Here is a 24,345-nt window from a genome sequence, read left to right as displayed (position 1 = left end):
AAGTTTTCATTGTACTTTATCCCCAACCTCCGCTGTTCAAATGTATGGCCCAAATCGTGTATTTACTATGCATTTTGCCATGTGTCACTATTGTTTTGACCATTAAATCAGATTGACGCTGACAAAATCAAGAAACAGAAAAACATGAGAAATAGCCTAGGCTTTATAATTTGGGTTATATATTTGCAAACTAGGGAAGGGGCTCAGTATAGTGGAATTATAGTCTAAAATGTGTTAACTACATTTATTCTGCATAGCCTAGGCTATTAGGCCTATGAAGTAAGAATTGGTATCTTAACATGTTTTCTTCTCAACAGCCAGAATTCAAATTGCTTGAAAATTACTACAAAATTGTTTAAAATTACAATTTTTGAATTATCTTTTGACAATATTGCTGATGTTAGTCTAAATATTTGCTTTTAAGGTAATTATCCTGGCATGTCTAATGTGTACAACTTTTGTTAAAACTTATAGGATTTTGACACTGTGTTATAGCCTTGTAATACCTAAGTAGGCTATTAGGTTTAGCAGCAGTCTAAATATTTACTCAACTCTATTAGGTTACTAGAAAAGAAACATGGTGAACACACCAATAAATGTCCTTTTTTGCCTTTTTTTCAAAATATAGCCTCTTAGTCAATTCACTTGCAAATGCATCCCATAGCCTACTCCTTGATGGTTAAGTACAACTTATAGCCCTAATTAGTAGGCTATATTTCTCTGTTTGGTATTTGCCTAGAAAACTAACTGGAGAGAAGGAGAAATTTGTTAAGAAAACAGCTTTCAGTTTATAATATGCAGAATTATTGATGCATTTTGTATACAACCTTGCTATACTTTTCCCTAACCCCCTAATGTGCAAATATATAGCCAAAATTATATATTTTCTGTCTTAAGAAAACAATTCTTACTTTTTAATATGCAGAATAATCATATTTAACACATTTTGCATACACCTCTTCTACACTTATCCCTCCCACCCCTAATATGCAAACATAGGAAGATGGGCTAACATGTGGCTTCTGACTTTCAATGTTGACAAATGCCATGTAATCCATTTTGGCAAACACAACAAGCATCATAAGTATTTCCTTCAAGACAACTTCCTTTCTGCTGTTTCTGATGAAAGAGATCTGGGGGTTATTGTAGATCACCAATTAAAGTTAGCAGCCATGCTAAGTCTGTTTCATATTCTGCAAATAAAACCCTCAGTATCATAAAAAGAATCATCTCCAGCCAACACCCTAGAGTTCTTGTGAAGTTATATAAGGCACTTGTTCGTCCACACCTAGAGGTTGGAAAGTCATTGGCAGCCCCTTTCTTCAAAAAAGATAAGAAGTTGCTTGAGGATGTCCAGAATTGTGCCACTAAGATGGTTAGCAACATGAATAAATTTCCATACAAAGAAAGACTACATTGTTTGAAGCTGCCAATGCTGACATACCAAAGAAAAAGGGATGACATCATTTTAACCAAAAAAATTCTCTCTAAAAACACCCTTCCCAGTCTCTTTGCGCAGCCCTTGCATTCTGGTACTAGAGGACATTCATTGAAGCTCTCCATGCAGCATTCCACAAGTAGACATAGAAGCCACTTTTTCAGCCAAAGAATCATCAATATGTGGAGCCAGTTCTCTGAAGAAACAGTTTCTGCTACTTCAACTGACATGTTCAAGTCCCACCTTGATAGGGAATGGCTCTGCCAGGAGTTCCTTTACAATTGGGAAGCTGCAGAGTCCTCCACAAGAGTCTAATCTAACAGCCGCAATCTACACCAAACAAATTCTTTTTTTTCATGGAGCATCACAAGGATGGATAATCCTTATATCACTCCAAGCTGTGATTTAAGGTAATTTAAGAATTATATATTTCCTATCTTAAGAAAACTATTCTTACTTTTTGACATGCAGAATAATCATGTTTAAGACATTTTGCATACACCTCTTCTATACTTAACCCTCTCACCCCCAATGCACAAATATATAGCCCCAATTATATATTTCCTATCTATTCTCCCAATGCATCTCAGTTGTTTTAACCTGTATGCCTATAAATTGAATCAACTGTGATAAAACAAAACTGGAAAACAAGCTACAGGTGGCAGAATGCATTAAGATATAGGCTATAGTTTGGCCTATATATTTGCACATTAGAGGGGGGGGGCAAAGTATTCCAAGGCTGTGTGCAAGACATGTTAACTATAATTATTCTGCATACTGTGATACTTGGACTCTATTTTAAAAAAAAATGCAAAAGTTTTGGAAGACATGCAGAGATGTGCCACCAAAGTGATATTTGGCATATGGGAGCTTTCATACCCTGTAAGACTATCTAAGCTGCAACTCCTAATACTTGTATACAGGAGAAATAGAAGTGATACCTACAAGTTAATCAAGGCAAACACCCTGCCAGTATTGTTTCCAATTGTTGGTCCTATTTCAAGAGCCAGAGGCAATTGACTGAAATTTGTTGTCTATCCTAGCCAGAATCAACACACACTTCTTTTTGTCAAGAATTCTCAACAGTTGGAATAAACTCTGAAGCCACAATTACTGCTGGATCTATTGACATTTTCAATCAAAGGATGAGTGCTGAGTAGTCCTTGAGGGTGTATAAACTTGACTAGGAGGCCACTGATCATCCAACTGTACATGACCACTAGATAACATAGAAAACAAATTTAATCATCAATTCTGGAGCTTTACAAGGAGGAATCTTTAGATTGCTCCAAGTTGCAAGTTAAGGTAATACATTCACTAGTGTTTATCTATGGAAATACAGAAAGGAGAGGGGGAAATTGTCTTTTTTTCAAAATCTAGCAGGGGGGCAGGGCAATCATAAACTGCCCAAAATCTAAAGTATTTCTTTCAAATTTTGAAATGGAAATTGGCTGTAGTAAAAATTCTATATGAGAGACTTTTATCCATCTTGAAAAAGCAGCTAAAGTAGGTAAACAAAACCTTCTGAGATTGATCCAGAGCCTCATTTATCTCCTGGGAAGGTATCTTAAAGTACCCTGTTTCCACCCCTTCCCTCTCTGGAGGGCACTGACCTTTGTCATTTATTTGTGTTATAAAAATGAAACTTTGAGAACTAGATCAACAGCTCAAATGAGGCTTAAGATAAAGTGGAAAAGCTTTAATATAGCTTGAAATCATGCTAAAATGACATAGATTACAATTTTAGAAACAAGAACAGATAAAAAAAGGACTTGAAACCCAAATTTTGGGGTAAAACTTCTATATTAAAACATAGATAACTATACAACTGTCATCAGTGCAATCTTCTAAGGCCTAGGAACAAGGAAAGCATTATGATAAAAACTTAGCAACACCTTCCCAATGTATGTTTAAACCTTGTATTCATTCCTGGAAGTTTTAATCACCCAACTTAACAACTTATGAGATTGAAAGAAGCCCATCAACACAATTTTTCTGAAAATACCAAAAAAGCATTTTTAACTTAAAGTCCCCAAAACAGGTATTTTTCAAATTCTAGGGAGAGGACAGATGCCCTTTGCCTCACTGTTCCAAATAATTGACACCCACGGGCTTATCATTTAATTCTCTATTCAACATAGTTCCCAAATATTATAATTACCTTAATTTGGACTTCAGAGCAATAAGGTCCAATGGGTCTGTATTGCTCTGTGTGTGATGATGGCTGACACCTGTTACTGATCTGGATCATGCCAGCAGTATTTTCAGTTCCTATATGACCACTTGTTATCAAGTGACTTCTTGAAAATTACTGGTGAATTTGCTGACACTGTAGACTTAAAGAGGGAATTTTTAGTCTTACATCATAGGGGAGGCCTTTCAGCCCATCTATAACATTGGTGGCATGTCTCTGCACACCCTCAAGAAGTCTTATGTCACCTTTGTATTGGAGAGCAGCTATGTAGTTCCCAAAGTCAAGGTTGGGTCTTATGATGGCTTTATAAAGTCTAAGAAAGACTTTGGGGGATCTGCTTCTAATAGATCTCTTGAGTAGGCCAAATCCTGCATTAGATTTGGAAACCACATTCCTTATATGGGAGTGAAACTTGAGCTGATTATCAATGAGTACACCCAAGTCCCTTCCTTTATTGTGGGAAGATCAATCTGTGTTTGCTTGTCAGGATCCCACATTGAGTCCACTGCGATTTTCATTCTATGGTCCCAAGTGCAAGATGCAGCATTTGCTGATGTTGAATGACAGTAGCCACTCTTCAACCCACTCTTGGATATGGTTGAGATTGGCTTGGAGGCTTTTTTGTCTGCTGGAACAAAGAGCTTGGAGTCATTAGCAAATAGTGTGATGTTGTTGCTGACCCTGGTGACTAAGTTGTTGATGTAAATCAAGAAGAGGGTTGGGCCAAGACTGTACCTTGTGGGACACCACTGATGGCATCACAATGTTTAGAGTATATATTCTGACCACCTGATCCAAACAGTCTGACCCTTTGTGTGCATTTTGTGAGAAAACACATAAGCCAATTGACTGCTGTCTGGTTAAGGCCTGTAGAGAGAAGCTTGATGTGGAGCCTTCTGTGGGGAGCCTTATCAAACACTTTGACTAAATTAAGGATAATCAGGTCAACAGGTATGTATGTATATATTTATTTCCCATCAAAAGAAACAGATGGCGTATAAGATAAAAAGCAAAAAATACACAAACAAAAGAAAAATAAAGAACAAATGGATATGTAACTACAAAAACCAAAAACTATTGTCTCAAAATAATTGCCCAAGGATGAGTAACAATATTAGAGTTATATCTGGCGATCTGGGCTATTATCGCTTCATTAGGGTCGATAATCCCATACTGACTTATCACAATATGGTTACTTGTCCATGATGGAAGATGTAAGAGGTACTTTGCATATTTATAATATGTAGACCACAGTTCTTTCTTATCTTCCTTTTGGAATATCCTCCAAAGGGGACTCAAATACAGATAATGGGGTAGTGCCATTACATTATACAGATGGGCCAAAATCCACTGATCAAACTGACGCTTATAAACTACAACACGGCTATACGCTAAAGATATCCGTTTCTGCAGATGACTCTGCAAAAGATGAAGCATTTCAAGCATAGACCAACCAATAGGAATCCCCAAATAAACTATGTGTTTGGCAAGCCGAACAGTAGCACCACCCAGCATAACATCAACAGCATACCCTTGCTTAGAATTAAACAACAACACATCTGACTTCTTTTCATTAAACTGAAGGTCTATTTTTTCATATTCTACTTGAAACTGGATAAAATTCTCCTCTAAACTGCAAAGCAGGTGGCTCAGATTAAGTACATTGTCTGCATAGCTTATTAATGATGGATCAATCCCTCTAAGAATGTATGTCAGATTTGACTTAGATTGCGGTTAGATTGTGTTATTAAATATGGTAGGTGATGTCAATGCACCCTGCCTTACACCTTTTTTAACAGGAAGCACCAGGTAATTTGTCAGGTTTAGTGTTGTTGGTAGCTTACCAGTATACCAGTGTTGAGGAACTTGGCGATGATGTTATAGGTTTCAAGTAGATTGGTTTCCACCAACTTGTTGCAATGGAATCCATGTTGGTTGTTAGAAAGTACACCTAGTTGTCAGGGGCGTGTTGCGCCCCCCAAGCCCCCTCGCGCTTGTAAGTCGTTACGCGCCATATTAGTTACGCGCCATTGTAGTTGTGTCCTTATGGCCCACCTGTGAATATAGATAAGATATATATATTTTTAACTACGTAAAACTTGCGAATATACAACATTCTTGGCTTTCTCATTGTCTGTGCATATAAATAGATTGTCGAGTTTACCGACTCTTGAACATGCAACATATAATTGTCCATGGGAAAAACAATCTTTATTCAGATCTATACCTCATTATTCTAATGATTGCCCTTGAGCTTTGTTGATGGTGATTGCTAATCGAACATTCCCTGTGTCCCCGTCGTCATTTATATATCCCCCTATGCCCCCCGGCGTCCCCGTTGTTGTTGTTTCCCTGTGTCCCGGTGTCCCAGTCTGTAATTTCTCTTTGAGTGGCGTGGTCGTCATTTATATTCCCTGTGTCCCGATGTCCCGGTCGTCATTTGTGTTCTGGTGTCCCGGTCTGTAATTTCTCTTTGAGTGTCCTGGTCGTCGTTTATATTCCCTGTGTCCTGGTGCTTTGTTGATGGTGATTGCTAATCGAACATTCCTTGTGTCCCGGTCGCTTTTTCTTTGAGTGTCCCGGTCGTCATTTATGTTCCCTATGTCCCGGTGTCCCGGTCGTCATTTGTGTCCCGATGTCCCGGTCTGTAATTTCGTCAGTCGACAAACATGACGTCAGTCGACACACAAACATGACGTCACTCGACAGACACAGACAACTTATTTTTATATATATATATAGACTAGCTGTTGGGGTGGTGCTTCGCGCCACCCCAACACCTAGTTGATGGGGGCGTTTCGCCCCCCCCCCCAAGCCCCTCCGCGCGCGTAAGTCGTTACGCGCCATATTAGTTACGTGCCATTGTAGTTGTGTCCCTGTGTTCCACCTGTGAATATATATATATATATATATATATATATATATATATATATATATATATATATATATATATATATATATATATATATATATATATATATATATATATATATATATTTAAACGTAAAACTTGCGAATATACAACATTCTTGGCTGTCCCATTGTCTGTGCATATAAATAGATTGTCAGGTTTACCGACTCTTGAACATGCAACATAATTGTCCATGGGAAAAACAATCTGTATTCAGATCTATACCTCATTATTCTAATGATTGCCATTGAGCTTTGTTAATGGTGATTGCTAATCAAACATTCCCTGTGTCCCCGTCGTCATTTATATATCCCCCTGTGCCCCTCGGCGTCCCCGTTGTTGTTGTTGTTTCCCTGTGTCCCGGTCGTCATTTGTGTCCCGGTGTCCCAGTCTGTAATTTTTCTTTGAGTGTCGCGGTCATCATTTATATTCCCTGTGTCCCAGTCGTCATTTGTGTATTATGTGGGTTGTTAGATGGTTGTGTATTATGTTGGTTGTTAGAGATGTTAGACCGATTGGTCTGTAGTTCTCTGCTCTGGATTTGTCCTTTTTCTTGAAAATGGGAGGAGCCACATGTGCCTCTTTCCAATCAGGTGGAATAGTGCCAGAGTCAAGCACTTATAAGGGGTGCTGCGATGATGCTTGCAACTTCTTTCAGTAACCTCAGATGGATAACTTTTATAATTACATTCCAACCTCGCCCTAATACTTACATATATCCCAAAGTTATTTTAAAGATAGCTGATTTTATTCTTAAAATGCCATTATGAACCAACCAGGCCTGTTGGTTAGCAATAAGTACAAAAAAAAAAGCAAATTTAAACTCACAGAAGCTACAAATTTTTGTATATAGCCTAATACTAAATCCAGTTGTTAGGGGGGGGAGGGGAAGGAGAAATATAATTCAAGGCCAAAATCTACTGTAGGCTATCCAGAGAAGAGTGTTGAATAGGAAACCAAGTGATATTATTCTTCTGTTAGTATAGTTTTTAGTTCAGAAAAGAAATTTTACACCAAGATTTAAAGACAACTTAGCACTTTAGTCTCTATTATCAACTATAATGGCACATTTTTTTTTTACCTCAAACAATTTAAAAAAAACAACAAATTACTCTTCAATTTAGTAATAGATTGCTTGACCAGTAACTTAGCAGTTGCCCTTCACTAGATTCAGTCAGTAGACTTTTTATCTGATCTAAAAAGCTTTAGATTTAAATAAAGCTCAAATTTTGTACATTTGTCACTTCTGTACAAATGTAATCCTTCTTCTTTTGCAGCTTTTGCCTTTTTTGTAACTGTCCAGCTGCTAAATCTTGTTGCATTATTATTATGCACAGTGATATTTTTGTAGGATTTGAAACTTAGACGAATGTACATATAAAGCAAACCTACAATGCACACTGACTTGTTACGAAAATTGTAGTCGTCTATGTTTTCTCTTTCAATTGCCAAGAGTGCAAGTGAAGATACTCTTTCTTGTTCCATGGTGTTGCAGCAGTACGTCTTCAAACATTGAAGGCAAGTAAAAGATCTTTCACATGATGCAGAATTAATAGGAATAGTAAAGTACTGCTTAAATAGATCAAATATCAGAGGATAATACACATTTCAAGTGTTTTTCTGCAAAAACAAATGCTCTTTCTAGAATGTTTTTGTTTTTTATATCTTTAACTCCATAAAAACACTGTAGCTCAGACATGCAATTTTTAGAGTTGAGCTCATATTATTTACACACAAAGCTTATGCTGTCTTTGTTCATTTCGTTTGCACCTAGCATTACACTAAGTTGTTCAATACGTCCAGACTGTTCTCTTCTAGCCTACCTTCAATCTCTGTAGTTAGAACATCAATAACAGAATTCAACACTGGATTTCTGAAAAACTCTTCTGCTGTATCATATGGAACTATTGTACCCCCACCTAATTTCACTGGAACTTTCCGTTTCTGAGGCAATTCAGGACCTCTAAAACCACATTTATTAGCTAATTCTGAGCAGTGAAGGCAATCATAAAGTGCCATATGACACACACAACGTGTACTTTTGTTAAAAAAAAGATGCTTTTTTATTTAAAATTTATCTTTAATATCTTAAATGTTTAATGTCTATTTTATTGAATTTCACTGGTTGAAACAAGAATAACGGATGATGAAATACAGGGGAAATATCTCCCCCCCCCCTTCCCTGCAAACGACACCACTGATGAGGAATAAGGTAAATCCCATCCATATTAGATTTTTAAAGGCTCTTTGCTATGGGCAATGCCAGAGTTATTGTCTCTGATAACTGTGTATCATAATTATATAATACAATCATCTTCTGTTCAGACTCTAAAGATTTCAATAAGAAGAAATAACGTTATTAAACAGAAAAAATTAATGAATTTTGTTTAAAGACAATAAAACATAACTATTTCATAAAGTAAATGACATGGACATCAGTTTTAAGAACCAGGGAAGTTCTCATGATTCTAATGTCATTGTCGAAAATTCTCCAGTGCTGCCTATTATTGATTCATTGTTGATTGTTTGATTTGAGCCAAGTATACTCCAGTGGAACCCTTAACATAAATCAGAACGTTTCTGCTAGATCTTTTAATGCAGACTTGCATAGATAGATATGTTTACAGCAGGCAAGTAAATCTAAATTTTTATTCTACAGAGTAATGGAAGTTGATACCAAAATCAAACTTACTTTTCCAACAAGAATCAGAGAGAAAATGGAACTAAATTGGTTATGGCTGCTATTAAGGTGTTGGCTTTTGTCATTGGATCTGAAATTAACTGATTGTCAACAAATCTCTCTAGTACTCTAACAACAGCAGGGAAAAACTTCCGAAAAGTGATAAGACTATAATGCTTTTCAATCCACTCTATGTTGCAAAAACATATGAGCTTTTGCCTTTTTTTTTCGTGCGTGGCAGAGAGGATGGCAGTGTAGAAACTAATGATTCTATTCGTTTGGGGAAAGAGAAAAAAAAAAATACACAGACTTCTTGCCAGTATCCATATAGCATTTGAATTAAATTCTTGTCTGGAGGCCTTCACCAGGGCATGGTTTAAACAATGCAAAGCACATTGCATGTAAATGGCAAATGGATACTTGTGTCCCAATTGACATTACCTACAATATTGATGGTATTGTTCTGCAGTAGAGGAGATACATTTTTTACGTTTTTAGTAGATGGCTTGGAATACTCCCGCAATATTGACCCTTAGAGCTACAGAGTCACCATTCTCCTTTCTTTGCAGGCCTTAGGAGAAAAGGTTTGGTTCAAAAACGAGAAAATAATCAAAGGTCTCAGAAGATAAGTGGACAAAAACGCAACTATTGTTGCCCAACAGTCCGTTCTTGCGCGCCTTGACTCATTGGCAATTCTGCTCCCTTACTCTGAGGCCTCAGAAGATAAGGGAATAAAAATTGCAAATATTGGTGCCCAACAATTTGTTCTTGCGCGCCTTGATTCATTAAAAATTCTGTTCCCCTATTCAACAAGGATTCTTTGGCCCATATTGTTGGTGAAATCGAGCAACAATCGTGCGAGCTGTTTTTTATTTCAGTTTGAGTCATGTGGTTAGAAAAATGGTACTTTACCGGAGCCACTGTCTAGTTCTTGTATCTGTCTTCATTTCATCCCATCTTTCCAAAGAAACTAAACAACCCTCCCCTTTCTAAGTATTTTCAGTTTGAGGAGAACAGAACATTTAAACTGTCAATATTTTCATTTCCTGAAATTACTAAGTTAATAAAATCTTTCTTTCAGAGAAACTACTCTACCATTCAGCATAGCTTCTTCCATAGATTTATGGACTTACAGTGGCTGCTTTAAAACTAAAAAAAGGTTAAAGAATTTCTGAATTTCTCTGAGGTATTAAAGAAGGTTATTGTATTTTTAAGGTTAGGATTTACAGATAAACTATTCAATTAGAATTTGAACTGAAAAAAAGGTATTTAAACTGTTGTTGAAGTTGTCTTGTTAGCCAACAATGTTGACACTAATTCTCCATCTGCATCCTATAGAAAACTGATCTGGATGATTAGCATCAATGCAATGCTGTTATAAGGCTGATCTCTTTCATTCTTAATATCCAGTCTCTCTCAAGCATTTGAAAACATGAAAAAAGGAAAATGGTGTATAAAGCTGCCAAAAAAGGTTAGTTATTAATACTCCCTTTGGGTGGAATGATTTCGCCAGGAATGAGATTAGACTAGTACCTTCTACCCTTGCCACAAAAACTGGAACACTTGGAGTAAAAGCACAATCTTTATCACGAAGCACAGAAAAAGATATGTTATTTCGTCTCACCATTATGATTTGTCAACAGATTTTCTTTTTTAAATACCACTTAGTCACTTTCTTCCTTTCATTTTCCTTTTGAAAATCACCGAGTCACGTCGAGTGAAATACTAGCAATAAGGTTTCAACCAGATCAAACGCAATCACAACAAGTATGAAATAACAGTTGTTGGAGACTCTAGCTAAGGGGTGGAATAACCGAGGGAAATGGCAACTCTCAGCTTAGTATATGAGAGAGATCTTGAAAGTATAGGATCTGGACAAATTTATGAAATAAAGTGCAGTATTTACAATACAATATCGAAGTATACAACAAAAATCAACAGGACTGCTAGAAGCAAGCAATTAAACTCTTAAGAAAGTCTCTGAGAAATTCAGGGGGAGGAGGGCCCCCTTCCCCCTAAATATGCCATTGATTTCTTTGGCTTTGACTGAGTAGAAATATTTGCTGCAGTCACACTTCAAGCAATTTCATAGGGATAAAAAATAGGATATTTCGCTTCGTAAAACTATGGGAAGCCCTTGTTACCAATACATTTTGAATAATTTATTGTTTTCTAAGCTTATGCTATTGTTTATTCATAGTTTTTTTTTTCTTACAGGCCGTCTATTTAGAAGATATGCTTCTCGTATTGCTTCCACATCTAGAAGAAACCCAGAAATAACAGCTTCTGCCATAGGATTGCTGGTATTCTTAGTTCCTTTTTACACGTTTATCAAGTTAACTGTCTTCTTTCTTGCGTATGATACCTTATTGCTTATTTTTACGAATCTTAATTGACTCTAGTTTATTTGACAAAATTTTGGACGACATAGGGATATCCAGTTACATATATTAAGAATCCTTGCGTGATTTGGGCTTTAACTAGGAGTTGTATAATCCTTCTCCCCTCTCTTCGTTTCTGTCTCCCATTTCTTCCTTTGTTTATTTCTTTTATGATGGGATGAATGGCCCTCCTACCAACAGGCCTAAGAAAGCGGCAATCGATGTTACTGATATTACTACTACTAACAAATCACTGCAACACCAAGCCGCCTGAGTCCAACGCAGCTACTCACGCTCTTCCTCAATACCAATCTATCCAAAGTGGTATCACAATAAAACAGCTATAGAAAGCGGGATTGACCCATATTTTTCGTGCAGCTTACTGTTTGAGATATGGTCAGTCAGTCAGGTGCCCAAAAAATCCATAGGCAATGGGTCTGGAAAGCATCTAGTTAACCCTCCTTCGTTTTTGGGAGCGCCCACGCTTCAAAACTATACCTGACCAGTGTAATAACCATAGCTTCCAATATTCCAATCTTGTTGCGCAGGCTTATCTTCTATTCTATCTAATTTTTTTCAACTGTGAAAAACACCCTGGGCCATGGCTACTGCATACTTTGCACCCTGGCTATCCACTATACCCACCGTCTTTACTAATAATGATACCTAGGTAAGTGAGTCTGTTCACTTGATTGATCATCTCGTTACCCAACATGATTCCTTCAACTTCACTTATTCATAGTCTTAGTGACTTAGTATTCTTAAAATTAATTTTAAGAGCCTATTCTTGCACCCTGAACTTTCAAAACCTCTAAAAATTCATTCATTTTGCTAACATTACATCTGGGATGCTTAAATTGAAAGTTTTACTTCCCCAGTGGACTCTGTGTTCTCCCATTGTGTTTGATGTGCTCCTTCTGACGAAGTCAATCAAAATGATCCATATAAGTGGAGATAGGACGCAGCCCTGCTTAACTCCTGACTTAATACAAAACCACCTCCTGATTTAGCTGCAGCAATTTTATCCTTATGTATTTCACTAATCACTTCAATGTATTTATTTGGTATACCATACAAGGATAGGACCTTTGCTATAGCTCTTCTATCAGCTGAATCAAACGCCTGCTCAGAATCAATAAAACAGAGGACTCATGGGGTTTTGATGACTCAAGTACTTCTCAATCATCATCTCAATCAATCATTATCTTAAAATTAGGTTGAGTAATCCTCTCCTTCCTAAAACCACACTGTTCTTCTCTAAGTCTAAAAAAATCATAATAAGTAATTTGCTTCCTATAGAAATATAGCTAAGGCCTCTCTAATTACCACACTTACTCTAATCACCTTTCTTACAGAGGGGTTTAACTGGTTTTCCTAAGATCTCTAGGTACTTCTCCTTTTCCAAAAATCATATTCATAATTTTCAGTTGCTTATCTCTAGCTTTATCATATTAAAAAAAAAAAAAAACTCGTTAACCACACTATCAGCACCTTGGGCCTTATTATTTTTTTTATTCTCTTATTACTTTTACTAATACTTCCTGATAAAAGAAATCTTCCTTCATCCAAAGTGTCGCAAATTTTTCCATCATTTTCTTTTCATGTAACTCTATCACGGTTTAATGCATTCTCAAAATATTCTGCCGATCTCCCTCCAACTCTTTCCTTATCACTAATTGTACCCCCGTTTCTATCTTTAACGGGGTGCAGTCCAGATTGACCATATCCTCTCAATATATTAACATGTCAACACAATATTTTGCTATAATGCTATAATCCATCGGACTAACTGTATTCCAAACAGTAAGCTGTGTGAAAAATATGGCGCTCTCCTTCTTTCTAGGGGTATAATGAGAGAAAGGTCGAAAAGGCTAGGACACGTTCTGCTAATGAACACTGCCAAATTGCCAAATATCTTCCTTTTCGGCCAATCATATAAGTCCAGCCGAAAAGCAGTTCCTCTCGGAATGGGGTGGGAGGATGTGAGAGGGAATGGTTTAATGAAAATTGGAACTTTTTGGGAGGATATTAGGAGGAAGACTGAATAAATTGGGATGGAGGAGAAGCATGCGCAGCTGTGTTAGCCTCAGATTGCTTGGTGCTGCAGTGAGTCATTAGTAGTTGTAGTTGTCATAATTATTGGAAACTTTCCCTCGTGTTTAGCGATTTTTCCCTAGCTGTATTTATTGAAATTTATTTGTAATATCTTACTGAAGTACCATAAAATAAGACTATGGAGGTTCATTTCATTTATTACAGTTTGCTTTAGTTAGCAATAATTTGAATCTCGATTTTTATTGGTAGATTGTGAGATCTAGTTTTTGACGGTGGTATTTCCAAAACAAAAAGAAAAAAAAATCGGAAGACCATGATAAATCGGTAGACATGTATGCGGAAGCATAGGTACTTCGGTTAAAGTTTGCAAATTGATTCCTCGAGTTTGCAAAACTTTATTTTTCTCTTTTGTGGTAAAACACCACAAACAATGTGTTGCGTTTAACAGAAAAAAAGAAGCCAAACGTTGTTCTGATATAATCATGTCCTGCATTTTTACCTAGGATCAGCTTACTGGGCACGAACCTTGTTGACTTGGGTCATATGTAAGAGATTTCAGTTAGAATCTGGCAGAGTCTTTTTATTGAAATGCAAGCAATCTCAGCTATTTACTTTTTTTTAAGTATCAGTGATCATTCGTATGGGTTTGTGGGTAATTTTAGATAATACGTTCTGTTCTTGCCGATTTTGGTCTTACAAAACACTCAGCCTGCTGACTGCCCATACCACCATGTTTGTAGTTATGACAACCAAAGATTTAAAGATGTAAATAGAGGAACAAGCTAGCCTAAGATTAGTATTGCGTATATCTATCTCTGTTAGATTGTACATTCCTGCTCTAAAAGAATTTTGTCGTATTATCTTCGTGTGTAACAATTTTTTATTTTTATTTGACTTTAGTTCAACATTTACGTACCGGATATCAAAAACATAGTATTGTTATGTTCCCAATAAAATTTAATCGAAGATCTATTATTACTGATGCTTCTTGCCCCAAACCATGGAATTTGCAAAGAATTCAATTCGATTCTGGACGACCGAACTAAACATTGGGCAATCCGTCCATATTTTACCCCAAACGTATGCAGTAGATAGTGTATTATTTTCTGTAAAACTTGCTCGTAAGTTGAATATGTTTCTATTTGATAGACTATTCCTGTTGGTACATTTTTGCTAGGAAGTTGGCAAGTAAGAAGACGACAATGGAAGTTAAACCTTATGGAAGAACTAGAAGAGAGGCAAAATTCTCCGCCAGTTAACCTACCAGAGAAGTAAGCAAATCGAGTGTCTCCTGATTGTAGTAATAATCAGTATTAATTTTACAAAGAAACAAAATTATGATACTCGGGATTTGGGTGGGCGGATTTCTCTAAAAGGAACTGAAACTAGGAAGCAAAAAAATAGTTCTAACAAGAAATTACGTAGAGGAATTATTTTAATTCAGTATTAACTCTATTTCAAATGGGCAACGGAATAAAATACAAGCGCAGCGTACCACCTGTATTGCTGTTATAGCATCTCATAATATGAAAAGGGAATAGAGGTGCGTTGCTATTACGCGTACCGTCTGATATGTTCAAATTCAAATGCTGTTTTGAAAGGGAGAGTCAGCAGACCAATGAATTTTCAGGGATAATTTGACCCTCCTCGTCTAAATTGCCCTGCTGGTCCTGCTCTTAAGAATTGCTCCGCGAACGGTTTGGCAATTATCACAAAGTGAAAATATGAGGTAGAACCTTTTGGTGTGACAGTGACGATATTGCAATAAGCTTCAGAGCAGTTTTATATGCAATTTGCTGATAATTATTCAGACCGATTAAAGATAATTAACTGAGTATAACTATTCAGATTAGACAATTCAGTTAAATTCAATCGTTTTGATTGTTAATTTTTGTCTCACTTGTAAGAACAATTAAAGCTTAAAGCTAACAAAAAATACAAGATAATACAGGGGAAAGCCATCTACCTTAGCCTTAATCAGATACAATTCACTCTGAGTTAAAAATAATCTGTAACCAGAAACGCTCGTGTTCCTTTTTTTCTCTTCTCCCTCTAGGAGCGGTGATTGTTAACGATAAATATAACCAAAACAGTGACACTTCTCTGCTCGACTTAAGAGGTATTTTGGTGTAATGGGCTGTTAGTAGTATTTGTTGTACTGTATTCGGTTTGGTATAAACTTCAAATAATGCTCAGGTATTGAGGTGTATGATGGAAACTTGTTTTGTGATGTATTTGACATTATGTAATTTTTCTAAAAATTTTGACATTATGTAATAATTAAATGGTTTTCACAATGTTATCTTAGACTCATATATAGTAATACTTATGGTGAATTTAAACTCAGGGGGTAAATTTATGATCCGTTTGTTATTTCCATCCCTTAGAAATCGTGTTTGCAGCAACTGTCTCATGACAAATATTTGACAAACTGTTTTGAAGATAGTAATTTTTATTATTTTTAAGCCGAAGAGCAATTTTTAATCATGAAAAGAGACTTGAGAATCTCGATAAGGAGACACACCCCTCAAAAATGTTCAACTAAAACTGAACAAAAAATGTGCTATTGAAATCATCATTGCTGAAAACCTGCGAACAACAGGCGAACAATATTGAACAACAAGGAAGGTCTCATTTTTGCATAGATGGCATTGATCTATCTTCTTTTTGTTGAATCTATCATTCAGTAATGGTTCACTGTAAGAACGACCAAAATTAGAGAAGATGGGGCAGGGTATGTAAGTTTTTTCAAATATATTTTTAGTGAGTCTAAAACTAAAAAGAGTACAAGGGTATTTCTAAACCACAATTTTTAATATTTGTTTGTGTGGCCTTGTGGAATAATCTAGGGAGTAATGTATCTTTTTCAAAGGAAAAAAAAACTTCCGGACTCTTATATCTTAGGCAGTATTTGTCATATAATGTACAACTGAAATTAAAGAACTTTGTTTTTCCTTTGAATCTGAGTGGCTGGCCATACAAATAGATGACTCAGAATAAATGTAAATTTTGAAAAAGTGAACTTAAAGCTTGAAAAAAAAACTTTTAAAAGTAAATTTATCGATTGGGGTCAAAACTTGCTATTGGCTGTATTTTCATAAAATTTTAGCCTTCAGTAGTTATTCCCACAGCAATTTGTAAAGTTAATTAAAACAAGATTAATTAGCAAATCTTAGACAAGAAGGCAAAATTGCGGAATTTGTAATTTTGTGTGTCTAAAAAAAGAAGACAAAAGTAGGAGCCCAAATTTTATTTTTCCACATAAACAACTTATTCAACATATGAAATACTCTTGAAAAAAGATAACTTTCATTAGATTGATGGAAGTTGATAGAATTTATTTTATTTATTTATAGCAAAGAGGAAATAGAAGCATTGGAATACAGTCGAGTGAAGACCAGAGGAAGATTTATTTATGACAAAGAAGTACTTATTGGCCCACGGCCATTAATCGAAAGTGGTGATGTGTCTTCAGGTGGTGGCCTTATTTCAACTGGTCAAAGTGGGTATTATGTTGTTACGCCTTTTGAAGTATCAGGGAAAAAGTGAGTATATAGAATCAGGCAGGTATGCAAACGAGGAGGGGGGCACTAAGGCCTTTGCTCACCAAATTCTCGAGAGTTTGATATTATTCCTGTAATTTCTTAGGTTTTTTTTATGCTTGACATTCTTCCTATTTTTTTTGGCCCCACTTCGTGAAATATCGTCATTTTTGAAATGAAATTTTGTGTGCATATGTGTATCTAATTCAACAAGTAAACGTTCTCGTTGAGATATCACTATTAGGGAAACTGATTGATTCGACACCAGTTAATTTGTCCTTGTAAAAGTTAATAACAAGATTAAATTATGTTATGGTATATATATTTTATATAACGTTATATTATAGCATTATTAACATTTATATAATGTTATATATATAATTTATCCGGCCTCAAATACCGGGTAAAAAACGTTGAAATAAGCAAATTCAGAGATTGAAATCGTATATTTCCATTTCTTAATTTACAATTTAGCGTGACTAATTTGTCCCTGGAAGTACTGGTGGTGATTGTAAAGACTTTTGAGTGTGTTGGTATCTGAGTTCGCTTTTAATCCAGAAACTGGAATTCCAAAACCTATTTGATATAATATTTATGGCCGCAGTTAGCGTATAATGTATTTACTGTGGACTCATGAAAAAAGCTCCGAGTTACTTCTTTAATAGTAGCACTATGGCCCTACGTTTAAGTGTCCTTTTTATGTCACTTGGTATTTACCAAGTGACATATAGCTATCGCAAATTCTGTCGATCTGTCTGTCTATCCCGGTTTTGCTAGTTTAGGCACTTTCAGATAAACGAGGACGATGAAATTTGGCAGGCCTATCGGGGACCAGACCAGATTAAAATAGAAATAGTCGTTTCCCGGGGGGACGGTTATTTCGAAAAATTAGAAAAATTGAGGTATTTTTAACTTACGAAGAAGTGATCGGATCTTAGTGAAATTTCTTATTTAGAAGGACCTCGTAACTCAGATGTCTTATTTTGAATCCCAACCGGATCCAGTGTCATTGGGGAGAGTTGGGGGGGGGGAAATCTTGGAAAGTGCTTAGAGTGGATAGATCAGGATGAAACTTGGTGGGAAGAATAAGCACAGGTCCAAGATACGTGACTGACATAACCGGACTCGATTTGCTCTCTTTGGGGGAGTTGGCAGGTGGGGGGGGGGTGATTTGGAAAGATTAGAAAAATGAGGTATTTGTGACTTACGAACGGGTGGTCAGATCTTAGTGAAATTTGATATCTAGAAGGATTTTGTGCTTCAAAGCTCTTATTTTAAATACCAAAAAGATGTGGTGACATTAGGGGGAGTTGGAAGGGGAAACAGGAAATCTTGGAAAACGTGAAAATAGAAGTATCTTTATCTTACGAATGGGTGATCCGATCTTAATGAAACTTGATATAAAGATCTTATATCTCAGATGCTCCATTTTCGATTTGAATCGGATCCGGGGATATAGGGGGTTAGAGGGGGAAACAGAAATCTTTGAAACTGGAAATCTTTGAAAACGCTTAAAGAGGAGAGATCGGGATGAAACTTATGGGAATAGTAAGCACAAGTTCTAGATACGTGATTGACATAATTGGAACGGATCCACTCTCTTTGGGAGAGCTGGGAGATTTTCAGTGCTTTGGCGAGTTTGGTGCTTCTGGACGTGCTAGGACGATGAAAATTGGTAGGCGTGTCAGGGAGCTGCACAAATTGACTTGATAACAGTCATTTCCCCGATTTGACCATCTGGGGGCTAGAGGAAGAGGAAAATATGAGGTATTTTTAACTTATGAATGGGTGAACGGATCTTAATGAAATTTGATATTTCGAAGGACCCCATGTCCCAGAGATCTTATTTTAAATCCCGACCGTATCCGGTTATATTGGGGGAGTTGGAGGGGGAAACGGGAAATCTTTGGAAAACGCTTAGAGTGGAGAGATCGGGATGAAACTTAGTGGGGAGAATAAGACCAAGTCCTAGATGCGTGATTGACATAACCGGACTGAATCCGCTGTCTTTGGGGGAGTCGGGGGGGTCATTTGGAAAACTTAGAAAAATTAAGGTATCTTTAACTTAAGAACGGGTGACCGAATCTTAATAAAATTTGATATTTAGAAGGAACTCATGTCTTACAGTTCTTACTTTAAATCATGACCGGATCTGGCTATATTTGGGGGAGTTGGAGGGGGTTGGTGGGTAGGCAGATACTTGTTGGTGCCATGGCGTAGTCAGCCAGTAAGGTCCGTAAGTTTTAATCCGATGTTAGGGAGTCTGTAAACAGATATAAGGCTTTGTTCTCTAAACCATGGAGCTAGATATAATAAAAAACCTTAAAAACAGATATAATATTGACGGAATGGGCGGTTTTCATTGTTATAAAAAATAACGTAATATTTACCCTCCCCTTCCAAAAAACCGAATGGTCAGTAAAAACCGAATATAAAGTCAAAGCCAAAGATTTTATGTTATATCTGCCTTGGTTGGGTACAGTTTGTAATAACTCCAAAGAATTTTTCTTTTTGCAATCAGGGTCACAAAGATTACACCCTTCCTAACTCTTTTGTGCCTAAAATGGTTTGTATAAAGTTAAATACGAGAGAAAGAGGAAAAATTAAATTTAGTTTATTAATTCGCTTGTAACACTATGGATTGGCACACTATGGGGACCAGGGAGTCCCACTATGATTGGCACAGAGAATCCAGCTCTAAAGATCACGGAAAGCAATTTTATCTCCATTATGCCTAAACAAAGACAAAATATTAATTTATATATTGTCAAATCTGGATATTTTTTTTTCGCTATTTAAGTGTACAAAAGAAGAACAAGCTCGTGCTGAAACTAAAAAATCTTATTTTCGCTTTCCTGTAAAATTATCAAAATAATAGATACATTGCTTTGATTCGGCAAGACATTATTTCTAGCATTGTTTGCATTTACCTTCAGCCTGTACACTTTAACAAGCTCACTAATTTATTTTTGTGTTACTGAAACTATTGCTCTTTTTCAAGCATGACTATATTGGTGAATAGAGGCTGGATACCTCATAAAGCAAGAAAATTTGGTATAACAAAAGAGCCAATCCCTGGCCCAGAGGGTGAAATCGAACTTGAAGGTGTAGTACGACGTACTGAACCTCCTACTGCTTTTACACCTGCTAGTACGCCGGAAAAAGGCATTTGGCATTCCAGGTATCTCTCTCTCTCTCTCTCTCTCTCTCTCTCTCTCTCTCTCTCTCTCTCTCTCTCTCTCTCTCTCTCTCTCTCTCTCTCTCTCTCTCTCTTTCTCTCTCTCTGTCTCCTCGCCTACTTCAGTCATTCACTCGCTCTAAATTCTTTGTCGGAATAAGATTTAAATCCACATTCCAAAGCCTAGTCCAGTGGATGGTGCACTGGGGAATGTTTATTTATCTAGATTGACTAAGATTGCTTATATTAAGTTAAATGTTCCGTGATATTGAAAAACGTGTCCTGTGAATTTTTTGTCAAGTGCCCATTTGTGGGTGTAAAACTTAATTATTTTTGCAGTAAAACTGTATTCGTTATTATGAAGGTTATTCGCGTGAAGACAGAAAATCCCTTAAATAAACTTTTTGTGGCATCATGGCTGGGTACCTGAACCCATCTGACCTATTGAGCCTTTGTCTCATTATACAGTAGGTTCCATTAAGATTGTGATGAATTTTTGGGAATATTAGAGATTTGTTTGTAATTGAAATAAGAGTAACTAAGGAATGTTTGTTTTTTTCACTTCAATGACTTAGCAATTTGAATAGATGCATATTTTTTGTTAAATAGCATCAGTAAAATATTCAAAAATAGAATGAGGGTTTGGCAACTCCTCAAAGTTGAATAAATACAACAAAAATAGGTTAAGTATTCAAAATGGAATAATTTTTATTTGAAACGCGAAGTGAACAAACAAAGGAGAAGATGATGCATAAAGACCAAAATTCTTTTTGATTCGTGGGGTAACATTAGACTTTATCAATTTTATATACTTGTAATTAACAGAAAAACTCCATTCTTTTGATTTATTAATTGTTATCAAAATTCCTTGTTTCAGAGTTTTGGTTACTGCTTGCCCGCTTTTTCACTAGTTCAAACCGTTTGATATCCTCTTTCGTCGCTCACAGAAATTATTCAATAATGGGTTGCTGATAGTAAAATGGTTCTTTCTGCGGCATTGTTGAAACAACTGGCTAACGTTAACAAACCTCGATTTCAAAATAGTTTTGTCTTGTTCGTGTAAAATCTAATTCATTAATTTGAATTACCGTTTGAATTACCTTTAAAGCTTTGGATATCGTTAAAAACAATAAAGACAAAAATGCTCATATGCCTAAAACCGATATTATTTCCTAATAGAATTAAAGGGCTTTAAAGATAAAGTGGTAATAAAATATTTAAAATAAATGAAACATTCTAATTACTATACCGATTATTTTATATTCTTACTCCGAAATTTCTTTCACATCTTCTGTGAAGTCACATTGATTAATCTGAATTGAAGCTGTGAACGTAGCCTTTTTATTATACTGACTTTGCTTTAAAATAATTATTCAAGATTCTTGGTCTAAAATCAGAAAGAAAAAATTAGTAGTGCAAGCAAAATCGGAATAGTCTTATTAGTGTAAATTAATTTAAAAAACTTTTCCATAAAACATATTTTTCAAAGAAAAGTAAAGAGCTTCATTAAGCCAAATATGAGCGGAAATAATGTCAAATAATCTTCCAAACGTGAAACTACCATAAATCATTATCAATAAATAAATGAAACCCAAAACGAACAGAAATTACAATAAATAGGCGTGTCAAACTTAAAAAGAGCAAAAATTCAATTGAGTACTGCTGATAATTCCCATGCCTTCTCAAGACCAGAACATAATTTGCACTTTACTGAAAGAAAAAAAAAACAAAAAAAACGAATGACCGTTTATTGTCAGTTCAATCGACATATGCTTATGTTTATTCCTTGAAGTTTTGATAATTTTTATTTGTGAAAGTAAAAAAAGTGAAAACGTTTAAAACATGTTTTGTTTTCAATGAAGCGCAGTAGTGTGCACATATTGCCTTTTGGTGATATGATCTTCCCCTTTAAGCATTCTCTGAAAGTTCCAACTTAATACCCAAATCAATTCTTAAGATAGCTATTTTGACAATTTGCATACACATAGTGTCTTTTGATTTAGTTCGAATTTCCCCTCAATACTGTAAATAAAGGACTCTGGTAGTAGTAGTGGCGGTAGTTGTAGTAGTATTCATAGCACGTAAGTATTGCCTTTTTCATCATATCCCTTATCATTTCCCCTCTTTTCCAAATTAATATACTCAGTTATTCCTGTGTTACAGCCTTTTGGCAATCCTTATACAAATAACGCATTCTGACATAGTTCAACACTTCCCTCATCTTCTCTAACAGGCTCACCTGAATGCCCTTCCTTTTCTTGGAAAATAAAGTTCAAACATGACTCTTAAAAAGGGCACTAAAACTTGGACTTCCAATCAAATGAGTTCCATCCGATTCAAAGCCTATGCGACCACCCGTTCCATAAAAACCTTACATGCCCTGGGGCATAACTTACAACCTCCGCAATAGATTCTGGGGGATTGTGTCCACCCTAAAGACATTGTTATATGGTTTTTGGACTATTGGTACAAAATGACTGTCTCAAAATTTCAGTTGAATGCGTTTCGGAAGAAGAGGATGTCAGGGAGAAGGACTAGTCGCTTTCCGCGATGTTTGACGACTCTTAAAAGGGAACTAGAACTACGCATTTCAAATTAAATAAGCCTCTTCTAAAGTACACACGACCGCCCCTTCTATAAAAACCTTATATGTCCCTGGGGCATTGCTTAATACCCTTATCCCCTGACTCTGTGGGATTCTGTTTACCCTAAAGACCTTTGGACGATTTTTAAACAAATGGCTTTCTCAAAATTTCTATCGGATGCATTTGTAGAAAACACGACGTGGGGGGGGGGGGCTGCCCCCGCCTGACTCTGTGGGATTCTGTTTACCCCAAAGACCTCGTTAGTATGACCTTTGGACGATTTTTTAACAAATGGCTTTCTCAAAATTTCTATCGGATGCATTTGTGGAAAATACGACGTGGGGGGAGGCTACCCCCGATCACTTTGACTCTTAAAAGGAACTAAAACATCTGGTTTCCAATCCAATGAACCCCCTCCCTCTCCGGAGTTATACGACCACCCTTTCAATAAAAACTTTAAACGCCCTTGGGGTATTACTTACAATCCTTGCGCTGAGGGCTGTGGGGGGGGGGGTCATTCTCAAAGATTCCCAGACATTTTAACTACGCTGAACATAATAACTATCGCAAAATTTTGATTAGACGTGTCTTGGGGATTGATGAGTTCGTTTGCGGAGGGGCTTGATGTCCTCCAATCACTTTTGACTATTAAAGAAGGCCCTTTCAATTTCTAATCGGATGGGCGTTTTTTGAAATTTCTACGACAGCAAATGGCCATCTCAAAACTTCTGTCAGGCGCATTTCGGGAAAATACGAGGTGTTGGCGGAAATATCTGCCCTCTGATCACTTTGATTCTTAAAAAGGTCAGTAGAAAATCCGATTACCGATCCAGTGACCCCCCCCCCCAAAGTTTGTACGACAACCTGTCTGTATAAAACTTATATGCCCTAGGGTATAACTTACAACCCTTGCCCCGAGGGCTGGGTGGGGTTTGTCATCCTCAAAAGCATAATTTCCAGACCTTCTAACTACACTGAAAAAATGCCCATCTTAAGATTTTGATTGAATGTGTTTGGGGACATGGTGGGCTTGGGATGGGGTTTAGTTACCCTCCAATCGCTTTTGAATATTATAAGGGGCACTAGTCCCTTCAATTATTTATTGAACGAGCCTTTTGAAGTTTCTACAACAACAAACTGCCATCTCAAAATTCCTATCAGGTGGATTTCAGGAAAATACAAGGTGAAAATACTAGTGCCCCTTATAATAGTCATTCGTGGTAAAGCTAGAGGGTTTTAAGATTTATAGATACCTGTATTCAAAATGTCAACATCCAATATATACAAGCAGTGTTAATCCAAAATAGTCTGTTTTACGCAGCTCGGGACGTATCCTCTAGTTGACACTTTGAAAGCTAGTTAGCTGACTGGCCAGGCATTG

General features: G+C 36.5%; 1 protein-coding gene across 1 annotated transcript in view; it reads left to right on the top strand.

Annotated features, from left to right (window-relative positions):
* LOC136037174 (surfeit locus protein 1-like) overlaps nt 1-24,345 on the top strand; it is a 29,114-nt gene that overhangs the window by 323 nt on the left and 4,446 nt on the right. Inside the window, exons 2-5 of the mRNA XM_065719718.1 lie at nt 11,441-11,526; nt 14,809-14,930; nt 17,016-17,204; nt 20,203-20,382. Of these exons, the coding sequence (XP_065575790.1) occupies nt 11,441-11,526; nt 14,809-14,930; nt 17,016-17,204; nt 20,203-20,382 (577 nt within the window). The remainder of the gene's footprint in view (nt 1-11,440; nt 11,527-14,808; nt 14,931-17,015; nt 17,205-20,202; nt 20,383-24,345) is intronic.

Source organism: Artemia franciscana, chromosome 16 (assembly GCF_032884065.1).
Source record: "Artemia franciscana chromosome 16, ASM3288406v1, whole genome shotgun sequence".
In the NCBI taxonomy this organism is placed as follows: Eukaryota; Metazoa; Arthropoda; class Branchiopoda; order Anostraca; family Artemiidae; genus Artemia; species Artemia franciscana.
The sequence above is the reverse complement of the archived record's forward strand: the minus strand, read 5'-3'. Positions and strand labels throughout refer to the sequence as shown.